This window comes from Notothenia coriiceps, unplaced genomic scaffold, assembly GCF_000735185.1.
Source record: "Notothenia coriiceps isolate Sejong01 unplaced genomic scaffold, NC01 NC01_scaffold00012620, whole genome shotgun sequence".
Taxonomy (NCBI): domain Eukaryota; kingdom Metazoa; phylum Chordata; class Actinopteri; order Perciformes; family Nototheniidae; genus Notothenia; species Notothenia coriiceps.
Window position 1 is genome coordinate 131,857 of NW_011345321.1, and position 22,069 is coordinate 153,925.

General features: G+C 39.1%; 2 protein-coding genes across 4 annotated transcripts in view; one reads left to right on the forward strand and one right to left on the reverse strand.

The window, feature by feature from the left end:
* Positions 1-3,479: 3,479 nt before the first annotated feature.
* Positions 3,480-20,247, reverse strand: LOC104947492 (rho GTPase-activating protein 6-like). 3 transcript variants are annotated; one of them, XM_010773519.1, is made up of 13 exons: positions 20,000-20,247; positions 11,220-11,379; positions 10,874-10,945; positions 9,772-10,034; positions 9,415-9,610; positions 9,148-9,203; positions 8,893-9,043; positions 8,616-8,764; positions 7,157-7,336; positions 6,348-6,445; positions 5,983-6,239; positions 5,355-5,429; positions 3,480-5,273 (listed from the first exon to the last, which is right to left on the reverse strand). In XM_010773519.1, exons 1-13 carry the CDS (start codon positions 20,144-20,146, stop codon positions 4,711-4,713), a joined length of 2,367 nt encoding a protein of 788 aa, XP_010771821.1. In that variant the 5' UTR covers positions 20,147-20,247; the 3' UTR covers positions 3,480-4,710. The 3 variants fall into 3 exon arrangements, with proteins under 3 accessions (XP_010771821.1, XP_010771823.1, XP_010771822.1); XM_010773521.1 differs by lacking the exon at positions 20,000-20,247 and adding an exon at positions 13,978-14,425; XM_010773520.1 differs by lacking the exon at positions 5,355-5,429.
* frmpd4 (FERM and PDZ domain containing 4) overlaps positions 17,482-22,069 on the forward strand; it is a 39,891-nt gene continuing 35,303 nt past the window's right edge. Inside the window, exon 1 of the mRNA XM_010773516.1 lies at positions 17,482-17,528. The gene's annotated coding sequence lies outside the window, so the exon portion shown is untranslated. The remainder of the gene's footprint in view (positions 17,529-22,069) is intronic.

Sequence of the window (22,069 nt, forward strand, 5' to 3'; positions counted from 1 at the left end):
GTGCTCCTATAACCTTTCAATGAACTTCTAAAGAAAAGGATGGCTTCAATTAAAGGATTTCAGCAGCATTTGTGTTTGTTGTGTGGACAGTGGGGTAGGACAACAAAACTACAGTAGGAGAAAAAAGAGAAAGCACGTTATGGGAATCAGCCTGTTTCTGAAAGCATATCTGAATATAAACCCAAAGGGAATAAAGGCAACACCGAGATAGCTAGAAGGAAAACGCTGCCCGCAGGAAACTGGGGATACAGTGGGGAAAAGGTTCAAAGAGAACTGCTGCTCGGGACAACAGTGTGAAATGGTACAGGTACTGATTAAAGCTTTTCTTCTCTCACGGGAACACAACCATATTGCCAAAGTATTTACGTGTTTGCATTTTAAGGCTTAGAAGTGTTTCATTTTTGAAGTCACTCTTTGATAATTACCTAGGTCGAGCCTCTACTTAATTATTAACTACTGGCAATTTCTTTGAAGCACAGAAAACATGATTACATGTTTGAAGCTTGATTTAATGCTATACTGTAGGTGTCTTCTACAGTGTCTAAGCTGCAGCTTCTATTGCTATCAGCATACATAGGGGAATTACATGGAATTTGAACAAAAGCAGCCTGCTGAGTTTCTCTCAAAGAACTGAACAACTTGAATATTTTCTCTCAATGTTAGCTTATATTATGCAAGTTCAGGTGTTTATTTTTGCATATTTTCTTAAAGATATTAACACAACAGAGAGTTGCACAGGAATTTATATTTGCATTATTAGCCCTCACATTTTCTCACACATATTTCACCGATATCTCAAAATGTTTGCCAGGTGACAAAAACAACACAAATACTATTACCAGATAGAATCGGTATGTGTTCATATCCGCCCCATAAAACAAGCTGGCTAACAACCAGAGTTGGAAGAAAACATCTGGATCCTGTAATTCCTGATGTTGCATGGGAGTGGTTTCAGACACATCATTCTCAGTTTGTTGCAAAAGTTTGAATCCTGCAGAAAACTGCCTTTTGGTGGCTTTTCGGCCAACAAAATTTGAACAGTGTATTATTCACTGCCCTGCCTGCCAAAACACTGACATATTGAAGTTGATCCAACTTGATCCCCTGTCCCCCCCAGATACACAGCCTCCACCCCAACTGAGTTACTGTAATGTATCATGTGGACTCAAAGAGAGAAGGGGAAAACACATGCTCTCTAAAAGCTGGTGATACAGACAGCTCAACCATACTGTGATTTATAGCTTATGTCCATGATGATACTGATCATTTGAACAAACTCCAACATGTCTTGTAGCCTTTTTTTAGGTACAATGAGAGCTTTGTTTCAAAATAGGAAACATTTATCAAATGCATCCCAGTTGGAGCATGAGGCAGAGCAGATGGGGTGAATAAAATGAGATGTTGCTGCATATTATAGACAGCTCTTGGGTTGCTTCAGTGAGATGGAAAACAAGAGAGCAAGAGAAGCAAACATTTCTCAGTACACAGGCCTAAACAGATGAATACATAATTAAAAAGAAATTGGGAAAGATTGGAATTACATTTAAATGAACAAATCCAAAACTAAAAAAGAACCTCTTCAAACACCCCATTTAAAAAAGAGAGTGAAGTGTTGCTCAGAATCCAAATCCAGTCAAAAATTGCACAAACTTGCTTAAACTTGTCTTATCAGTGCAACGCTTGGCATCTAAAAGTTCGCATTGTGTTTATGAAGTGTTTGGACTAAGCGGAGAGTCTTAATGCAATCACTGCTAATCCTTTAACCGTGAACATTTCTTATTCTTCATGATGACCATGACGCCTATAAGCCACGGTTATTGACATTTGGGTTGTGTGTCACTCTTGCATTCATGAACGGTCTGCTGTCTATTGTATTGCATATTTTTCCATTATAGTGATGTTCGCATTGTGTTCACCAATTATTGACATATAATTGTCTTGTGCTGTTCCTCATTATAGGCTTTGGAATTGCCTTTCCAGGTACAGTGGTGGACTCAGAAATTAAAAAATCGGCAGAAAATAGTAAATACAGCACACAGACATAACTCTTATGCAACGGTAATTGATAGCAATAATTGTATTTGATTCAAAGGTACACGATAGGCAAGCTATTGAAAACAGTCAGTATAGAGCAGCACATACGTATTTGAGATCTAAAATAACTGGCTTTATAGGATTTTCTTTCAGTTGACACTGTTTTGTGCCAGAACACCCTGAATACAACTGTACATATTGTACACAAGCTCCTCTCTATTATTACATGTTTTCATTAATTTGGCACTCAATCCATTTCTGATTACTTTATATCCCTGTTTTTGTTTTCTGTACTTGGTGTTTTTTTTAATTCCCAGAAAAGTATGCCAAAGAATTGGGCTGCTTGGGGACCCCAGTCAAAAGCACCTAATTCACCGGTGCAGTTTTTAATATAAGAAAATATTGATCAAGTTAATGATGCCATGGGTCCTAATTACATATACAGTATCACACACTATCAGAGGTTGTGCAAATCATTTAGGAGGACACAGAAAAGATGCAGCAGATAATTTCCCTGTTTGCTCTCTCTACACAATATGCAAATGAACTATAGCCCACCTAAAATAATAAAGCTATTTTTGATATATTAATTATATAACTTATAATGTTTTAATGTGATGGTTATTTCTTGAAGCGATTTTTCTGTCCTTGTATCATAGATATGCTGGAGTGATGAGGGTTAATGAGCCCCACTGAGCTCTATTTTTCCTTTGTAGAGCTGTGTGTATCAGCCGACCTTGATCACCATGGGCAGGGCTCTCTTGTTTCTGGACCTTCAGCCTCATTTTGGTTGTGACCTTCCTCCGTCCTCCCTGCAGCTGCTCCTGATGCCAGTGAGCAGACTCAGACAGGAAGGACCCCCTGCCGGGAAACAGCTGCAGCTCTCTGCCAAAGGATCAACTTACATCCATCAGTGCTGCAAAGATAAGATGTGAAATTAAAGACTTCATCTTGATTGTTAGCTTTGGGGAGGACAGTCACAAATACATTTAAACAAAAGCATCTCCGGGCGGTTTTCTTTTCCCTCTAATGCTTGGCCTGATGGTTAAGACATTTGCGGTGCAGATGCAAGAAGTGTAGACAATGCTGTGTAAAACACATCCAGACATCCTGTTCTGTTTCTTTGGTCTGAATGGGATTGTGTGGAGGCCAAATGCAGCTTGGATCACAGCTGCAGAGACAGATATGGCAGAGAAAGTTTAACCACATCTTAGTGTTGAGGAAACCCCCAGGCTTCACTTAAGAAGGGAAGAGTTTATTATCAGTGCGATGATGTTTATTGTCCAAACATAACAGTATCACAAATGCACAAGGCAATCTATTAAATTACATAACTTCAGTAACCTCATTTCCATTACTTTAAGGCAACTAAAGGATGGTTCAACTTTAAATACTATCTGGATTCTTTACAAGACCAGGGTGGCGGTTTCCAACATAATTGTACACTTATTGTGGTTACTTATAGCAATGTAAGTACTTTAAAGTGTATTTAGTTGTAAATGTTACTGTTTTCTTCTCAGCTAAGATCAGTTATTCACCAAAAGACAAAATACTGTTGTTAAAATAATATGTTCCCTTCAATGGTGGCAATACATCTCCACCATCCCTATAATGGTCTGTAAAGGTGTCTTACTAAACTAATAATGGTTCAATGTGTAATGAAGGAAACAGAAAGCCATCTCCTGGTCTTCTACTGCCCCCCTGTGGCCTGTTAAGGTTTCTGGAGTTTAGAGATAATTAAATTGGAGTTTAGACATCATTTGGTTGCCATTTAATTTTAACTTCATGCTAATTCCTAAATGAATTTGAAGGGGAAAGGAACAAATTATATTCTTACATAGCACCAGAAAGCATGGCCCCTAATAAGAGCCCATCATGAACCCTGTTGAGTTTTACATTCATTTTCCACTTTGCTTGCAATTATCTTCCTGTGTAAACTGTGGCCATTTTAAAAATAGAGTATTAATACAAATCCAAACAATAGACAACAACATGCATAAAATTGGCTAAAGTTATAAGTAATGGCACAAACTAATCCTTTAGAATTAAATCTATGTACTGTTATTTACACAATGGCCCCCCTAAAGGTGCAAGGATAAATATGTATACAGAGGGTGAGATTAGATACATACATACATAGGAGGTAATATGGACGCAGCCTGCAGCATTTCAACATGTCAGTAGATTATATTTGGAGCCTGTAACAAAACTGTTCAAGCAGTGGCTTCAGTACATATCAAAGTACTACAAATGTAAAGCATTATAACAACATCTCCATTTTTACATTCCACTTTAAAAACATTCATGACCTTAGCAACAATATAATTCAAGTCTAATGATGACATTCAAGTCTAAATAAAAGCTTTTGATGGTTATGTTGCAAATTATCTGTGTTAATGACTACAGCACATAAACTGCAAACAAATATATGTACAGAAAGGACCATTTATATCATAAATACACATTAAAATGAATATGTATACAGCTAAACACTCCTGCAGAAAGACATCACATCTAAGAGAGTGTTTGGTGTAAAATTCCATCACTGTATTTGTGATCAAAAACATAATACCTAATACTGCTTATACAGGCAGAGAGTAGTCTTTCAGCGACAGGAGAATGACCCCTTTAATGTCAAGTGTTATTCACTATAATTCAACATAGTCAAGGGGGGCGTTACACCAAGGTTTCAGGCAGTGCATCTTCATTTTCTTTTGACAGAATATGCCATATATGCCACCTCTCCGTCTGCCAGTTTGGTGTGCCAGGGCCATTTTCTAGTCCAGGCCCAGAGGCAGCTGCAGTGTCTACAGTCTGGGGGGCAGGGCTCTGCAGCAGAGGGGTCTGGGGGTCAGGCTTATATGTGAAGAGGGAGGGTGTGGAGTAAGAAATATGCGTCTCCCTCAGCTTTCCAGAGTAGTGAGGCGGAGACAAACCATCCGTCCTGACCTTTAAAAATGAACATGCAGGGCGTCCTGTCCTTTCTGCTAAGTTGTCTGAGCTGAGGGCTCCTGATTGGCTGCTCAGTCCCTGATGTAATGGTGATTGAGGTTGTCTGTGTCCTCTCTGGTCATGAGGACCGCTGCTGCTGCTGCGAGTCACCGGGAGGTGTGGCCTGATTTCCAGCACGCCCAATGAGGTTTGTGCTGGTCTGACAGGCAGCTTGTTGTTACCTTGGTGACTGCTCAGCCCCTCTGAAGATCCATACGACTCGCTATCCGAAGCGTCTCCGAGGGAGCCTGTGAGAAAGCCTTCATTAACATCCAGCATTCATTACATATCTGAAGACCATCTGCAGCATGTAAGCAGGACTTCATTACCAGTGGTTTGATGGCCAGTAAACTTCTTGCTGAACAGTTCATGCCAGGTGTCCCAGAAATTATCAGATGAGGCCTCTAACAGGGACAAAAGTGTCAAGAGGATTATTTACTTTTGTTTAAATAGAACAAAAATAAATAATAAATGATACTCCATTTTTAAAGACAAGCTTCTGTTCCCCTTCCCTAGACAATGTAACCAGGTCTGATTATCTGTTTGAAATAGCCTAAACATGATACTAAGGTTTTTCCTCACCATATTACAAATATAAATGATTATCTACTACTCCAGTAAAAGTGCAATTTAAGAATATTGCCACCTTAATAAAAGATAAGGTACAATTTATAAAAGGAAGTAGATAACATATTATTAGAAGCATTCATCAACTACATATCTCATCTATCTCTCACAAAGGCAAGGTAAAAGCATTATGGGAACTAAATGTTTCAGAAGGCTTCATAAAAGGTCTTACATCATTCCACACACAAGAGGTATTGAACTTTTAAAAAGTATTGTTATCTTTAAAACCATTATTTATTTATTATTGAGATGGATATGGTTCTTGACATGAATCTCAATCTCAGCAAAATATGTCAAAAGTATTCCTTTTGATAATACTGAAGTAGTCACCTTTATCAGTAGAAAGCGTAGGAGAAGTGGTGCCGGATCCCTCTTTAGAACAGCTGAAGCGTTTGCACTGCCCAGAGAGTCTGGGGATCCTCTCTGTGGGTGGACTGCTGCCTTCTGGGTATTTACACAGCAGTCGGTCTGACAGGACAGGGGAGTTGTTGTCATAGGGAGACACCTCTCCACTCGACGCTTTGATGGAGTCAATGGATAAGCACCTGTCAGTCAGAGAGAAAGACTCTCTAAGAAGACCTGGCTCGCTGAAACAAAGAACAAAATGAAGGGTATAAGTACAATGCATGCAACTAAAGGGAGCATACTCATTTTAATCATTTGGACGGCACACACACAATTAGGTGGAAACTCACGAGTACTGAGAGGCCTTCCTCCGCAGTAAGTAATCCACTACATCAGGATCCGTTTCTTGCACACTTATCAGCACCTCGTTCTGCAGGTCAGCAGGAACCTGGGAGAATTAAAACCCAGTTACACTGAAGCTCCACACAAAGAGATTCAGCAACAAAGTGCCTTCTATTATACATTAATTCCACTGTGCCTTAATAATTATTCACACTTCAAGTAAATCCAACAACGACGTAGTTTAAACTTCTCCAGAGGCGCTGTATACACTGAACAAATAACAGCATTACACCAACAATGTTATGATGCCTATATTTGCATACTTTCCATGGTGCAATAGGCTACACGTAATTAACAGCAGTTTAGAAAAAGCAGAACTAATGACACAGAGCTAATGTCGGATGAGCTTTGTTTTGCCCCCTGGCTTCCTTAACAGATCATTTTACTTGAATTCATGCATCTGCATAAAAAGTCGAAAACATTATGCAGAGGAAGATCTTGCCCCTCTTCAAACAAAACAGAGGCTGAAGTGACAGTGAGGCTTTCCTTTTTTTTGACATGAACACAAAATAGTATTCATTGATCTTACATTTCACACAGCTCAAGGGAGAACAACTAATTGCATTATATTCTGTATTGCTGTGACACCGCTTGGTTTAATAGGTCCTTCACAACCTATAGAGTTAATGTTTACATTTCATTATGTTAGTACACTCTATTAAACCTAACAATCACCCCTACGAGGAGACCTAAGATTATGGTGTGATTAAGCCCTGTTCTGTATTCAACAATTGAAATGAAAGTAAGGATAACTTACCATAAACAGTGTCTCATATGTATTGATCATCTTTTGGACCACACCGATGATGGATGTGCTCTCTTCTGCGCGGGCAAAACTCTGGACAGCAAACTCTTTGTCTGAGTTTTTTTGCTTGTGGAGGAGATTGGGTCCGAAGATGGTTGCTAAATTGAGTGATGTCATCTTGTTTCCAGTGATCTAAAGAAAGGACAGATTTTATTTGTTGGGACATTATGACTTTATGTTTTCATTTAGTGGATGACACGACTACAGCCACAATAATGGAAGAATTCCAGTGCCTTTGCCACATGGTATAATTTAAGTATGTTAATTATACCATATCAATTGAAGTCTTTTACAGCAGATTTGTTAGTAAACAAAGTCCCAACAGAGGTATTATCTGCATTTAACTATATTTGACCCCTGCAGTTTCAATACATGTTTTCTAAACTCTAAGTATTAATATAAAAGTAATAAATGGTGCTTAATTACCTTAAATGTTCTTTTAATCGACCCATGTGGATCAAGCACAGTAATGAAAACTCTCGCACGAGTAATTATGGCATTTTAAGAGTCTTTTTTGTAAATAGGCAAACTCTCCTTGGCACCCTGCACATGTTGGGAATGTGCCCCGAACACAGCCCTGCCACCATCAATAAGGCTGGCCTTCTTTTGTTCAAATAAACCAGCAGACCTCTGCTTCACTGTTACAGTATGGATGCTCTAGGACCGAGGCCAAGAACAAGCTGCTGTATATCCCTGGGAAACAATTAATCTCCATTGTGACCATTAGAAAAGCAAGAATAATATGGAAAGATGATCATTACAAGAAAGAAAAGGTCCAGAATGTCTGCATCGAGTAGGAAAAAATACTGTTCTGTTCTGTAGTTGTAAATATTTATGCTGAAATAACTGTTTCCCAATATGTTATGCTTTCCTTACACTTGTTGTTGTTTGCAAATCATAAACCGGGGGAATAAATTACGAGTGAACAGTATGATGTATGTAGAAACACTGTGTTAGCGAAGCGTGGTTAATGTTGGTTGTACATCATTTAATCCTGATACCCACAATGGATCATCATGCATAATGCGCTGCACTTTGGCACATCGCTTGATTCAAATTAGAGGCTGCAGGTGTAACAAGCATCTGCCTTACTGCCTTCAGATGGCTGCTGGGATTCATCACAATAACATTAAACTTGTAAACCGTTTATTTATGTTTTCAGTGATAGCTGCTCATTTTCTCATAAGAGTTTTTTTTACATGCTGGTGTGAAATAAAAACAGTTAACATATGTGAAATACTGCCAGTAGAGCTGCTCCAAGATGTTCATCTCAATACAATGGCAACATATCGACACCTTGTCTTGTTCTCACTTGCCTGCATGCAAATCTCATCTTGTTAGGCCCGAAATAATCTGGTGTGTGCACTTGTTTTCATGCTGCCTTAAACTAGGGCGTGAACAGTTTCTTTACCTCCTGTCCGTCATTCTCACGGCGGTGTTCAGCATGTGCAGCCACAGTAGACAACAAGCAGAGGAGGCGCTGCAGCGTGTCGCTGTTACAGGGAGGCAGCAGAAAAATCAGCAGCTGGATGGCACTCTCTTGGTCTGAACAATCCAGCACTGCAGTAGAAAAAAAAGGCCACATCATTGTCATGAATAGTCAATTTTTTAAATAATATTTGACCAACCATTCTAACCAAGTATGGTGACTAGTTGTTATTTTTTGCTTGAGCATATGTGCTACTTACACATTGTGTTGATGAATGCTGTGTAAAGTTCCCGTGTTAGCAGTGGGTCAGGCATGTCTCTGAGGAACTCTTTCAGCAACGCAGCTACAACATGGACACTGTGCTCCTCGTCCAACCGTACCTCCCAACCCTGGTCAAACTCCTTGCGAAGCTGCATTAAATATCGTGACAATTATTACAACAAAGAATTTAGCTCATAGTCAGATCAATGTATTTAAGTGCAGATGTGCTGAAGCTAACCAGCTGACATTGTACCTGTCGTACTCTCTTCTTTGAACTCCCGACGCGGAAAATTCCCACCGTCTGTAGGCCTGTAAGAAAAGAGAAGGATGCTTTTACACTGCCAATTATGTGGTTAATATTCTGCATTCAAATGCTATGATTCACAAAGTAATGAACACATGAGTTACTGACTCATAAGTTTCAACAGGGACAGCGTGACATTTCAAAAGCATACTGTATATGACACACTATTTGCATCATTCTTTAAAGAATTTGTCTTTTCAACTTGAAAATGTGTACCGTATTTCTCCAGATGCTGGCAGCAGAGATCCACCACCCTGGGCACCTGTCTGTAGATAGGGTTGAGGCTGAGCTTCTTGTCGTGGTGCTTTTTACTGTTGCCGCCTTGCTCCGCTGGCAGAGAGAGCTGAAGGGCCTCCAAGAGCCGAGACTGGTTATCATCTAGATCAGTGATGCAATCCACAGATACTCCGCCCTGTCAAGCAGATGGGAAACTATCATACAGTGACAGTTATGATAAATTGTCAGTCAAAAGATAACCATTGAGTGAATATCCAAAAAGGTCACATATTCCCAGAGAACTGTGCAAGTGTAATCAGACAGACTTCCTGAAGCGTGTTGGGTTTATCGACCTACCCTCCTGCGTGTCCGGGGGGCTGCGTCTGGCGTGCTGAGCAGAGGTGATTCAATAGGGGTCTCAGAAGTAGAGCTGAGGGACGAATTGCTGCTGGAGATATCCCTGTTTCCCCTTTTTAGGCTGGAGTTAAGGTGGAGGAAAGATAGCATCAATTCAGAAGGGTCACTGTGCTCCTCCCGCGGGGCATCGTGCCGTCGCTTGTGTGATCGGTCGTTGGATATGACCTGAGACAACGGTATGCCCAACGCCTGGGGCGAATTCTCTGTGTGAGGGGGAAGGGTAAGACAGTTAGACTTTAAAGTTTGTCTTGTTAGCTCCAAGTCAACTGGGGGGTGTTGAATTAAATCATGCTGTGTCAGGGTCAGGGACAATACTATGTTAAACCTTGAAGCTTATACTTTCTGTACTAAGCACCTCGTGTTCGCGTATTCTTTATATTCAACATTGATCTTTGCTAAATGTTGTTTAAAACCAATAGGACAACTGAAATGCCTGCAGTATTCTGTACTGAACACACAGTCAATATTCAGAGTGAGAGAGTACATACTTTCTGAAGGGCCTTTGTAAACAAAAGGGGAGAAGAGGAAAGAGGGGGCTGGCCCTGCTGGAGGATGGGCTGTAATGAATGAGCCACCACTTAAGATTGTTTTTGTTATTTCCCTGGACTGCCTGGCTGACACAGAACATCAGTTTGCTGCCAGATTGTTGCAGCGGGCGAGGCAGTGCGGTGGTGGAAGATCACAGTTCCCTCTGAGACTTTTTTCTACCGTACTGTAGATTCTAATCAGTCAGTGCTTCACGGGTATAAACAGCTGAACATGTCTGCTTCAGCGGGTCCTTACAGCTTCAGCCAATCGGATCAAAGAGTGTCTTTCAAGTGTCAGAGGCTGACTAGATTAGAAACTAGAGGAGAATAAACTGAAAGGACTCACTGGCTCTCACACGGAGCTAAAAAAAAGAATTGTTTATCTGTGCTGGTTTGGAAAGTCTAAAAAAAAAATACAACTGAGTTTGTTCGAAACTCATCTAAAGATACTTTGCAAAGGAGAGCACTACAACTCTCCCTACATTAAGGAGTTTGCTCAGTCCATCCCACATTACCTTTGTCTCTGCTCTTTTCCTTAGATAGTGCATCCAACTTCAGCCTTAGTGACCTCTTGTGCTTGTGGCCATCTGAAGAGAGGGAGAGGTTTCACAGGTAAATAAAGTAAACCAGATGATTACTCAGCACAAAAGAGCTGAATGCAAACTGACTGCTAAATAATTGTCCAGACAAAAACATGGTGTTTGAATGTTAAACCCTAACACAGGTGTACAACATATTTTTGAAACATGTCTTGCCTTTAACAATGCCATATTGTTCGAAAAGTAAGCAGTAACACACTGCTGATAGAACAGCAGTACGGTGATTACGAGAATGCTTAAGTGTGTGTGTATGTTTGATTACATTTAGGGATAGTGATGTGGCAGCCAAGGTCGCGATCCCGAAGCAGTCGCCTGAACGCCACGTCCTTTAGGCGAACCCTCTCCAACTCTGAGAGGCTTTGCAGAGGGACTGGCTTCAGGCCAACACTACACCCTGACACCCTGTTCCAGGTGAAGTCACCCTGAGGACACACACACATGCACACACAGCACATCATCAGATACAGTACATTTATCAATGCTGTCACCTTTTTAAGTGCACAAGCAATCACACCCTCTCTGTTTGTATGAACCGACACCTCGGCTTCACTTGCCAGCTGAAAGCCATGACATCGTAAATCATCTTTTGTTTCATATGAGAAAGTGACAATGTAATAACTGTTTGTTTTCACATAGGACTAGATCGTACAACTTTCTCGATTAGCACATAGTATTTGTGCTATTTCACTTTGACTTTTTAACAGTAGTAACACTATCCAGCAGGATTTATGTTAGCACCAATTGGGCAGGTTGTCTAGAGAAAGCAGCAGGAAAACTGATTATGTAGATTATCCTATTTTACAAGTCGGAAAGATATGCTTATAAATAATGCAAACACACTTTACTCTTCAATGTACAATTACCTCATCTTAATTCTGCCCCTGCTCGACTCAATAAAGTGCATGGCATGAATATAATCAGGGAGCACACTCCACTGATTTCTGAATAATTTATCATCAATCTAGATAAAAAACATTATATAAAACAAACTTCGTTGGTAAACATTGCTACAGCCATTCTGAAGATGTATTTCTGTGGTAATGAAAGGGCAAATACTCTGGTCTGAAATCCTCCACCTTCGAGCATCTCCATGCTGGAGATTAGAGAGCTTTGATCAAGGACGGTCAAGCCAATCATATGAGCCATGCTCCAAAGAGGCGTAGTAAGTCATTATCAGGATAAGGCTTACACTAAAGTGGCTAACTCTTATTAAATCAGAATAAAGGACTGTGCTAAAGTAGCATGCTATTACACACACAGTTTGACAAAGTGCAGTATAAGTGAGCAAAAGAATTTGAAATGACAATTTTCTTTGGCCATTCGTTTACTATACAAAGTCAGTGGTCACAAAAAAGCAAAAGTAAGCATTATCTGCAGACATTAATATGATTACGCAACAGTAACTGTGTTTACGCTTTGTCCCCATTTGTCTTGCAATTCTATGAAATTCCGGAACAAGTGCAATTGTAAAATACAGTCATGGTTACACATATTTTTCAGACATTCCTCTAGTGTGACTATATGGGAGTGGAAATGTCCTTATCTGATGATGGGTGAGCCGTGTTACCACAGTTTCTCTCTGACAGTGAAGTCATTTCAAATGTAACTACGTCTTTTAAGTATTGCCAACTATTGTGGACATCATATTAATGCAACAACCCTTTAGCTATTTCATAATCACAGTTTTGAGAATGTGTCATGTCAAGACATGATGTTTAGTGCACAATGACTTTGGCACAAGTGTCAACTGTCAAGAAAATGGCTCAACAAATCAACACAGCTATATCCTTATATGCTTTACTTTCAATAAGTTATTTATACTTGTCACAGTGGTAAAAAGACACACTAAAAACAGCTGATATCAGTTGGTACAAGAGCAGTCAAATGCTAGAAGTTTCAATTTATTTTTGCACTGAGATCTTGATTACTATTGATGAAGCAAGTACTTTTTGAAACCTAAAAGAAAATATCAGATTTGTCCCAGCTGCCTTTCTACAACATAGCATGCCATCTGAACAGAAATAATCTTAAAATTGCCTGTTTCTGAATTCCTAATGTTCCTTTGCTCGTTGTATTCATGATTTCCATACTTTTACAAAAATCCAGCAATGAAGTAACCATACCTACTGAAATGTTTTGTGGATGTTTATCCTTGGCCTCCCCTAATTTTAATGTAAGGAATGTTGAAACCCAACTCTTTTGTTAGAGCTCCCTGGAATACAATGAGAGGAAATGTGCAAAGTAGTTCATACAATAAAGCGGGATTGACAAATCAGATTACACTAATCAACCACACTTGAACTAAATCCAGTGATGTGACAATATTCCTCAGTGCTCAGAAAAGCCGTTCAAGGGAGACATAGTTGGAGAAGATTTCCACAAAAGCCCCTACACAACAGTAAGCTATGAATTCAAAGTTTGGAAATGTTTAATATGCTTTCGATTGCAGACATTTTAATAGTCGTGCCTTTACAATGTTGGCAAAACCATATAACATTAGGGTGAAAGCTTGTAATGACGAATTAAACACCAAAACTCCAAACTCCAACTCTAATCCTAAATAAATACTGCAATTGTGATCTAATGTACAATCAAGACTGTATACAAATGTCTACTATATTTTCTTTGCTATCAGGGTCATAGTATAAAATGTTTTTGTAGGACTGGACTAATAACAACAACTACCAAAGTAGACTTATTAAGGATGGCACATAGACTACATGCGGAGGAGTGGGTAAAGTGAGTGGAGAGGGGTGAGTACTCTGCAGAAACACAGAATATTCATGAGCTGACTAGGAGGGAGTTTAAAGAGAAATAGACGGATTAGAAAGATATTAATTCATGTCCACACCTCTTTCCAAACACTATGTTGACAAGCCATTATGTTTACGTCTACCCGTAACTATTTGCTCCACTTTTGTAAACTATTTGTGATACCCGGAAACCTATTAGAGACACCAAATGATACATCTTAAAAACTGCCAAGTTACTGAAACACCCCGAAAACAGCAACTACTCACAAGTTTGGTGTTGCTTCGCTGGAGAATGGGATTCTCCATTACAGAGACTCAGGTCGCCACGGAGGATAAGTCATCCCTAGACTTGCAGACCACCACTAAAACCAGACGCCACATCAGCACTCATAGCCTGGAGCTCAGAAAGCGTGTAGTTAAAAGAGTAATGAGTTCAGCCACTGACTTACTTCACTGTGACAGACGCAGTCCGAAATGAATAACATTACCGCTGATTGATGGATTGGCTCAACGGGACGGGTCAGTAGCCTACTCTTAATCAGGTCGAAAGATAACAAAAAAGCCCGTCTGAGGACGTTAACTGCAGAGGATATTTTGAACCTGTAGCTTGGGTAGGCAAGACATCCCGTTTACCTAGGGCTCAGTAATTCCACAACTAATGTACTGTATCGAAAGGAAGTAGCACATGGTGGTGATTTTGGTAGCAACATTATAGCGTCTGGCAGTTTACACGTTCACTCAACAAAAGTTGAATGGAAACTAATTCTCCCGGTTTTATTATAAAAACTACGATACCCATGAGTCTCAGCCACTGTTGCCCTGGGGAACAAGCCACATTTATGCGCAAATTACATTTAAGTGACTTTACCTAAAGTTGCTATAGGCCTACTGTATTGCAATTTGCAACATAGTTATGTAAGATATTTACAAGAGACAAAGAAAACAAATATTGAACACATTAAAATGTTGAATATTTTAACTGTTTGTAACACAGGGAAGCCATACTGGCAGTCATCCCCCAACAATGACGTTCAATTACCTCTCTCTGATGTTTTAAAACACCTGTACTTGAACAATATCAGATGACATTTCTTTAGAATTGTTTTTAATTATGTGTGAGGTAAGACTAAAGACAATTTTACAACTTTGTTTGGACATTTCTGTTCTTTTCTACTCTGGATTAGCTTTAAGTGGTGTATGCTTCCTGGAATGAGGTTGTTAATGCAATGCAGGGTGATGATAAACAGGAAGAAGTATGTACAACAAAAACAAACTATTTAAAAAGGGATGATAGGAATAGAAATAGTCAATGCCTTCAGAGTTAACGGTGTGTTTGCTAATATGAAAACAGCAAAGCTCCATAATGAAGTCTCTAATGGTAAGATAATTTATACCCTAACATAAGTATAAATGTTAGAGATTTGAACACAGATGAGAGCACATCAGTTCTCATGGTCTTAACACAAGGTCAATTAAAAAAGACAAATACATCAAAATGTTATTAATATAATTATAATACCATTAGTTTAAATCAATATCAGTTGCACATGAGAACACTTTGCACAGCAGCTGGGACAGGTGCAGCTGGGACTCTTAATATCATATTATCACACATCATAACATATATTGCAAGCAGACCAGCAGCTGCATCAACCTGTGGAAAGGATTACATTTCCATCACGTTGACTACAATTAGATTCATTCCCAAGAAGTAGTCAAAACGGCAATCAAATTCTACATGTCCAATGTTTTTGGAAAATCACTTAGTCCTTTGAAATATATCCCTAGTTGCATTGGCATAGGTTTTGTTTAAAAATGTTAGAGAGCACACTGAAAGACAAAATACATACACTTTGAGTCAGTGTCTACGTTTTTTAAACTTACTATTGATACTTACTATTACTGTGTCTGAGTCTCCAAATCTGACATTTTTGGAAAATATGCCGGATTTAAATGTATCTTTCCTTTATCATTTAACCCAGTTAATATGTTTTTTTGGTGAGATTTAAGTGGCTTTGTAGAGTGTCCATTAAGCACATTCTCCTGCAGGCCATCTCTCCTGCATGCGCTGGGGAATGCAGATGACATTCCTTCTAAACACTCCAACAGCAGTTTACTCTCAAACTTTTCTTTCTCTGCATCATCAAATCATTTCAAGGAGCCATGGGACATATCCATGTGTTTTTTCAAATGTGTAATATAATAAAGCTAAAATGCCTATAGACATTTCAAAATACAAGTTTAATAGCATTCAAAATGTTAATGTAAAGCTGCATTGATCATCAATGTTATGGTATAGCCGTTCAGAATAAACAAACCCCAGTATAGTAAAGCGCAGTTAAAAACTGTGAAATTAAATGTTAAACACACAAAATGTTGAAGTGATATACTATATTCAATGTTAAAACTAAAGCTTATGGGACAGAATAGTATTGTACATTTTATAATACTCACAATTGCTATAGTAAGAATTGAGTTTAATACAAAATGTTCTTGGGTGCTATCTGTTAAGCCTTAATCTTTGTCCCAGTGATTAGTGTCCTCATTTGGTCTCATTACTGCAACAGTATGAATGGCTCCCTCTAAAGGCTTTAGACGTTGCTGCAATTAACTGGGTCCCCAAGAGAAACCTGAGCAAGTTGAGATATATTTATTTGCATATTTGATCTGGCTGTTAAGGCTGTTAAGCTTCAATAAAACATTTTCTAAAGAGTTGTGCATTTTATCAAATTACACAATACAATCACACACCCAACAAACACAATGTAAAATAAAACGAGATTGAAACACTGTTAGAATGCTAGGTCTTCTTGAGTGAGGGAGATAACAAAAATGCAATATTTTCCAAAAGCTCTTTATAACCAGCTTGTCTAATAAGAGCCCAAAATGAAAAAAACATCAGCACAAATAAAGCCACATGTGACTGTAACCGATGCAGGGCACTTATGTGGATCAGAGAAATGATCCACCAGTCATATTAAACAGTTAATGACTCTCTTATGGGCAGGTAGATGTAAACAGAAGATCACTACAGATCATTGGATAACAGATAATGTTGCTTTTGGCCTGGAAAAGGCCTACATTAACCTTAAATACAGTATAAAGGTTGTTTGTCTGTTTCAATTATTTTCTTCAAACCAAAAAAAAAGTATGATCTGCTCTCCTAAAACTGTGTGGTGATCTACTTTACAGTATTTTCTCTCCCAAAATGCAGCCTGTTGAATTGCCCAAAACAATGTTCTCTGGTGAACACATGTTTCTTATTGAATTACCAATTGCATTATTGTGTGTGACGGAACAGGAAACAAAGGGTAAAGACAAACATGTTGCCCAATTAAAAATATTCCCAAGACTGTTCATACCATAATCTGTTTATATGATCCATACACTAGCAACTGGTGAAGGAAATGAACCGGGTCCCCCTATTAAACATGAACAAAGCGCCTATACTCCACAGATTATCATGTAAACTGAGTGGATTTTTCAGTGCCAGCTATTGAGGCGCTTATTACCCTTTGACTTACAAGAAGCTCTTTGATTAAATTGCTATGAAACCACCACCTATTCCTACATCTAACCTACAGTTTTTTTGCCCTCTCATCAGACCCTGGATGCTATGGCACTGCAGTCTAAAGCCATCCGGTTTAGTTCCATGCCATGCAAACGGACAGTCTCCTGTTGGAAGAAATATGTGCCTGAGGGACCGTAGCCAAGGATCAGGTCATGCTGCTCTACTGTGAGAAATAATGGTTGAGGCCTTCTTCACGTAAACCAGATGTCTCTGCTTTCAATCTCAGCTCAGACTACTGAGACCCCGGGTGAGTACGCCTCTATTAGAGCACACAGTGATACAAACCTATGGAAAATACAAAGGCACTTTTAACATAGATCAAAAATACCACTCTGACACTCCTTTCTAAACAAGGGGCATATTTAATGCCAGGATCCTGCCATAATAAGTAATGGGTTGGTGATCATTTCAATTAAATACAGTCTTATAACAGAACATTTCCTAGGCTAGAAAACAAATATTTATTATACTATGACCAAACACATTGGAACAGTTGATTCGTTGTGCACTCGTCTTTAGAACGCCCTGGCACCAGTTATGTCTTCTAAATAAGCTGAAGTTGCCTTTGTGATATACTCTTTGCTAAGCACAATAAATATACCATACTGTACTCTGGATGGCATTCAAGAAACTAACTACAGTAACTTGTTCTTTTACAAGAGGCATGGACAACCTGATTTACAAGACATCTAGTAGACTGTATCTCATAAAAGGAGAGTCTTGCAGACATGGGGCTGTTATGGGGCGGAGGTGCAGCAGTGTTTTCTGCAAAGGGGGAATAATTGTCAGACTGACTTCACTAATGTTGTTGCACGGTAACTTGGATACTATTGTCCCTCAATGAACTGCTGGCTAGATGTTTGCACACCCAGAAAATGTGACTTTCATTACAGACTTGGAGTTTCACGACAGAAAGTCTCTCTTTCCGTCAGTTTAAGCCGACAGCGTGGTCATGTGATATTTAAGGAAAGACCTCACACCCCAGACCTTAGCTCAACTGGCTAGAGTTGTTCTCAATGGCATGTTGGTGCTTTAGAAATATTGTATAGAGATGTACTATCTACAAATACCCCCTCAAGTTATTTGTGCCTTTGTCAATGTTTCTGAGGTTTTTATCCGCATTAGAGTTAACATTTTCCATTTTAACGCTTGGCAAAAACTTGGCTGTAGTGTAGCTCTCTCGGCATAAAGTGTAGGTAGCAAACAAGCACTCCCCAAAGTAATAAATCATATTAAATGTTCTCTGTGACAATGAGCTGTCTACAATATTAATCAGCTTCTTTCAGATTTACTGTGATTACATTTTTAAGGGCTCTGGCTGTAGGATCTGGGTGTCTTGTTGATGACTGTAAGACAGACCAGATACCTGGTATTCATTACAAGCCTATTATAATGTCAAGTTGAATACATTCCCATTATACTAAACAAACAGTGTTACCATGAGGACCAACTAGCACAGCTGTCTTACATTATGAACATGTGACACTGCAAGTACCATACTTGTAAAAAATGTGTATCTTTATTAACAAAATAAGTGACACAAATGCTATGGTAATATATTTAAAATATATGTTAATGCATTTTCCGTCTTCAATGAGATTGAATACTGCACTATGGACATTACTATTCTTTTATGTGTCCAAGCCCTTATATGCAGCAACAGGTCATTTGTTTACTTTGATAATATAGAAAGGCTGCTATACCAAAAACTGTGTACACCACATTGACTCTGCTTTGTGGATATCATACATTCATCTCTGAGGCTACAAATAAATAAATACATGAATAAATCTAGAAAGCTTTTGCTTTTCTTTTTATATGTGATAACCAAAAAAGCAAGTAAAAAATAGCCTAATTGTGCATAATTGTATCATATTGCTGTTTGCCACGTTTGTTCTTTTGTCCAACCAGAAGCTGTATTGCACAGGACAAAATAAATTCCCACAGCTTCTTACACACTTTTTTTCCCAATACTCTAAGAAGTTCAAATTTGAGTTAGGCCTAACTGGCCGCTTGCCAACTGTGACAGACTTTTCCAAAAGCACCTCTTGTAACATTAACAAGTTGGCACAAGCAAAGGCTTCTGCTGACATTTGAAAGAAATGAGTTGAGTCACTTTTGTTGTTCAGTGATGCAGCTACAAAGCCATGGTACACTGGTCACGTATGACGTTTATTTGTTTGTCATGAACTAGTCATGGACCTGGTTATGTTGCAATTGTGGGAAGGAAATTACCCACAATGAAGCTTTTCATTTATTTTCATAAAATAATAATAATTGCATGAAAAAAATGAACTGTCAAAATGTTTGAAAATGTATTTAAGATTAAATGGAAGCGCAGACAATCCTGCTTGGCTACATCATCCTTTAGAGAATTCTAGCCACTTCCGGAATCTGGATACAGCATTTCTACAAAGCTCAAGGAACTGCTCTACAATGTAACGAATACAATATGAAAATAAGTTCAAAAGTGGGGACAAATCTACATCGAATTTGAGCAAAGTTCAGAGATTCTTTCTCTACTATATGCATATTTAAAACTGTATTGCATTCATTACAGCCATAAGCATCGTCACGATATTTCAACACAAATAAAGTCTATCATCCCTGCCTGCGACCCGAGCATAAACAAGAGTATAACTTTTTTTGGAAACACTGGCTTTCTGGATGGTGCCTGACATTTACGGTGATCAACAACAGTCCTCTCCGGTCACTGACCTTAGGCGATGTCTCCTCAGCTTCGGTCCCATAATGTCTCATCAATGCCGGGTCCAAGCTCCTGGTCTGCCTCAGTCTCCGCTTCGAAATAGTTTTGGGGCTTAGCGAGCATGAGAAAACACTGCTTAACAATCCTTGGGCGGACATTGCTCCTTAAGCTTCTCGGTTTGTGATTAAAGAAGATAATTGTACATCTGCTACAAGTCCAAAGTGATCGCAGGAGCAGCACCTTCTGTCAGCTGCGGCAGGTCCCCAGCGCGTCACCATGCTGAATTATGAAATCCGCGCGCCTGGAGTCCCTGCTCGCCCACCTCCCCCTCTCCCCCCTACACCTCCCACGCACTCTGACTCAGAGCTTCCTATTCTTCCTACTCCTGGTTTGTAATAAACATTAATTGAAAGTTAATTTCCCCAAACATCCACAAAAACAGTGAAGCATACAACAGAGACCGTATATCAACATTCCGTTATTTGTGCGTGGGTGTGTCTATTTAAGCAAGACCAGCTGTTCAATTAGAAATATACATCACACATGTCAGTGTATATATAAGGTAATCAAGTTTTCAAAACAAATGCAAATGACCCACCATAAAAAAAAAATACATATTCAATACATATTCAAGCTCTTGTATGTGATTCTTGAAATCCAGCCAGTGTAAAAATCAATAACCCTTTCAAACAATACATTGCAAACTACAATTATTGATCTGAAAATGAGATTATTTACCATATTTACCATAATGTATACTATATCACAGTGATTGTTAGTGAGCAACCTTTAAACATTTAACGTAAGAGCTTATATTGGAACAAAGAGGCATATTCTCTCAATAGCATCTCTGTAATGTTGCATCTTGTTATACTCTGAATGACATTACCAGTTTGAAGGTAACCGGGTCGGTGTAGTTTAAACTAATTGTAACACTTTTTTAAAGCAGAAATGGCAACTTCAACTAAAACCATTGGCTCCCTTTTGTTGAATCTTATGAGACCTTCATGACAGACACTTTTAACAGACCTTGCCTAAACTCACTGTCTCTTTTGACCACACTGCATTTTTTCCTCACCGTAGGCGGTTGAGATCCTTGGCATGTAGTGCCTTGGGAACATACCCTTCCTGTGGGAGCCCTGGGGAAGGGACCTGTGTGATAACATGACATGTGAACCAGCACTGTATGGCCACGATAAGGAATCATCAGATACCAGAGTCTACCAAACAGACAGGGGAAGTGGTGATAAGAGGGCGGCTTTGCGTTTGATCCACTTATTTGGTGATGGCGAGGTTTGGAGTAAGACTAGCAGATTCCCATCAGACTTCCCGTTGTGTCATTTCTCAGTGGCATAAGTTCAGCCTTGAGATTTTACATCCACTCACCATGAAGGATGTCAGAATAAATGTTTGACTCACACAGGGCATTTTTGTGAGCTTTTAGAAAACCTCCCAAAATAGTGTTGTGTTTGGTTTTAGATACTTGCTTTTATACTTTTAATAGAACGTTAAAAAGTCGTGGACTCGTGGGACAATTAATGGATTTCTGATTTCGTTGAATGTAGTTCATATGAATTATAAGCAATGATCTTGATCAGCTGAAACACTTTCCAAGAATCACTCTACTATGCAGTGTAGAGTTTGAGAGTGAATATAATTAGCAGTATGTGTGCAGGGATGCTTGTGAGATTGCTGTCTCACTGGAACCATGGGTTTCTGCGGATTAATGTGGGAGGTAATCATTGCTTGTGATTTATTTGGTCAATACTCTGCTTCAATTACATTCTGAGGGAAGTATTAGAAGAAAACAAGACAGGGTATTTTAGAGCGTTAAAAATAGATTTCTGCATGTGTGTTAAGACCTGTAATCTAAATATGCTAAACACAGTGCTTGTCCACAGTTGAAAATAGATAACACATTTGAATGATTTTCTAATGCTTAACACACTGGGCACTTGCCACATCCGGTTAAAATGTTTTACCCTAGGAGGAATTGGTTATTTCTGAAGGCAATTTAGTGTGAGGCACTGACTCTTTGTGGAGTTGACAGGCTGTGAATGACTGTATGTGTTAGCATCATA

What these genes read in the sequence shown, in the direction of transcription:
- LOC104947492 (XM_010773519.1), bottom strand. Translation starts at nt 20,146, where the DNA reads ATGTCCGCCCAAGGATTGTTAAGCAGTGTTTTCTCATGCTCGCTAAGC. An exon ending in CCACATCACTATCCCTAAAT is followed by an intron (nt 10,946 to 11,219) that starts GTAATCAAACAT and finishes CCCTCTCTTCAG; the next exon opens with ATGGCCACAAGCACAAGAGG. An exon ending in CCAGCATCTGGAGAAATACG is followed by an intron (nt 9,204 to 9,414) that starts GTACACATTTTC and finishes CTTTTCTTACAG; the next exon opens with GCCTACAGACGGTGGGAATT.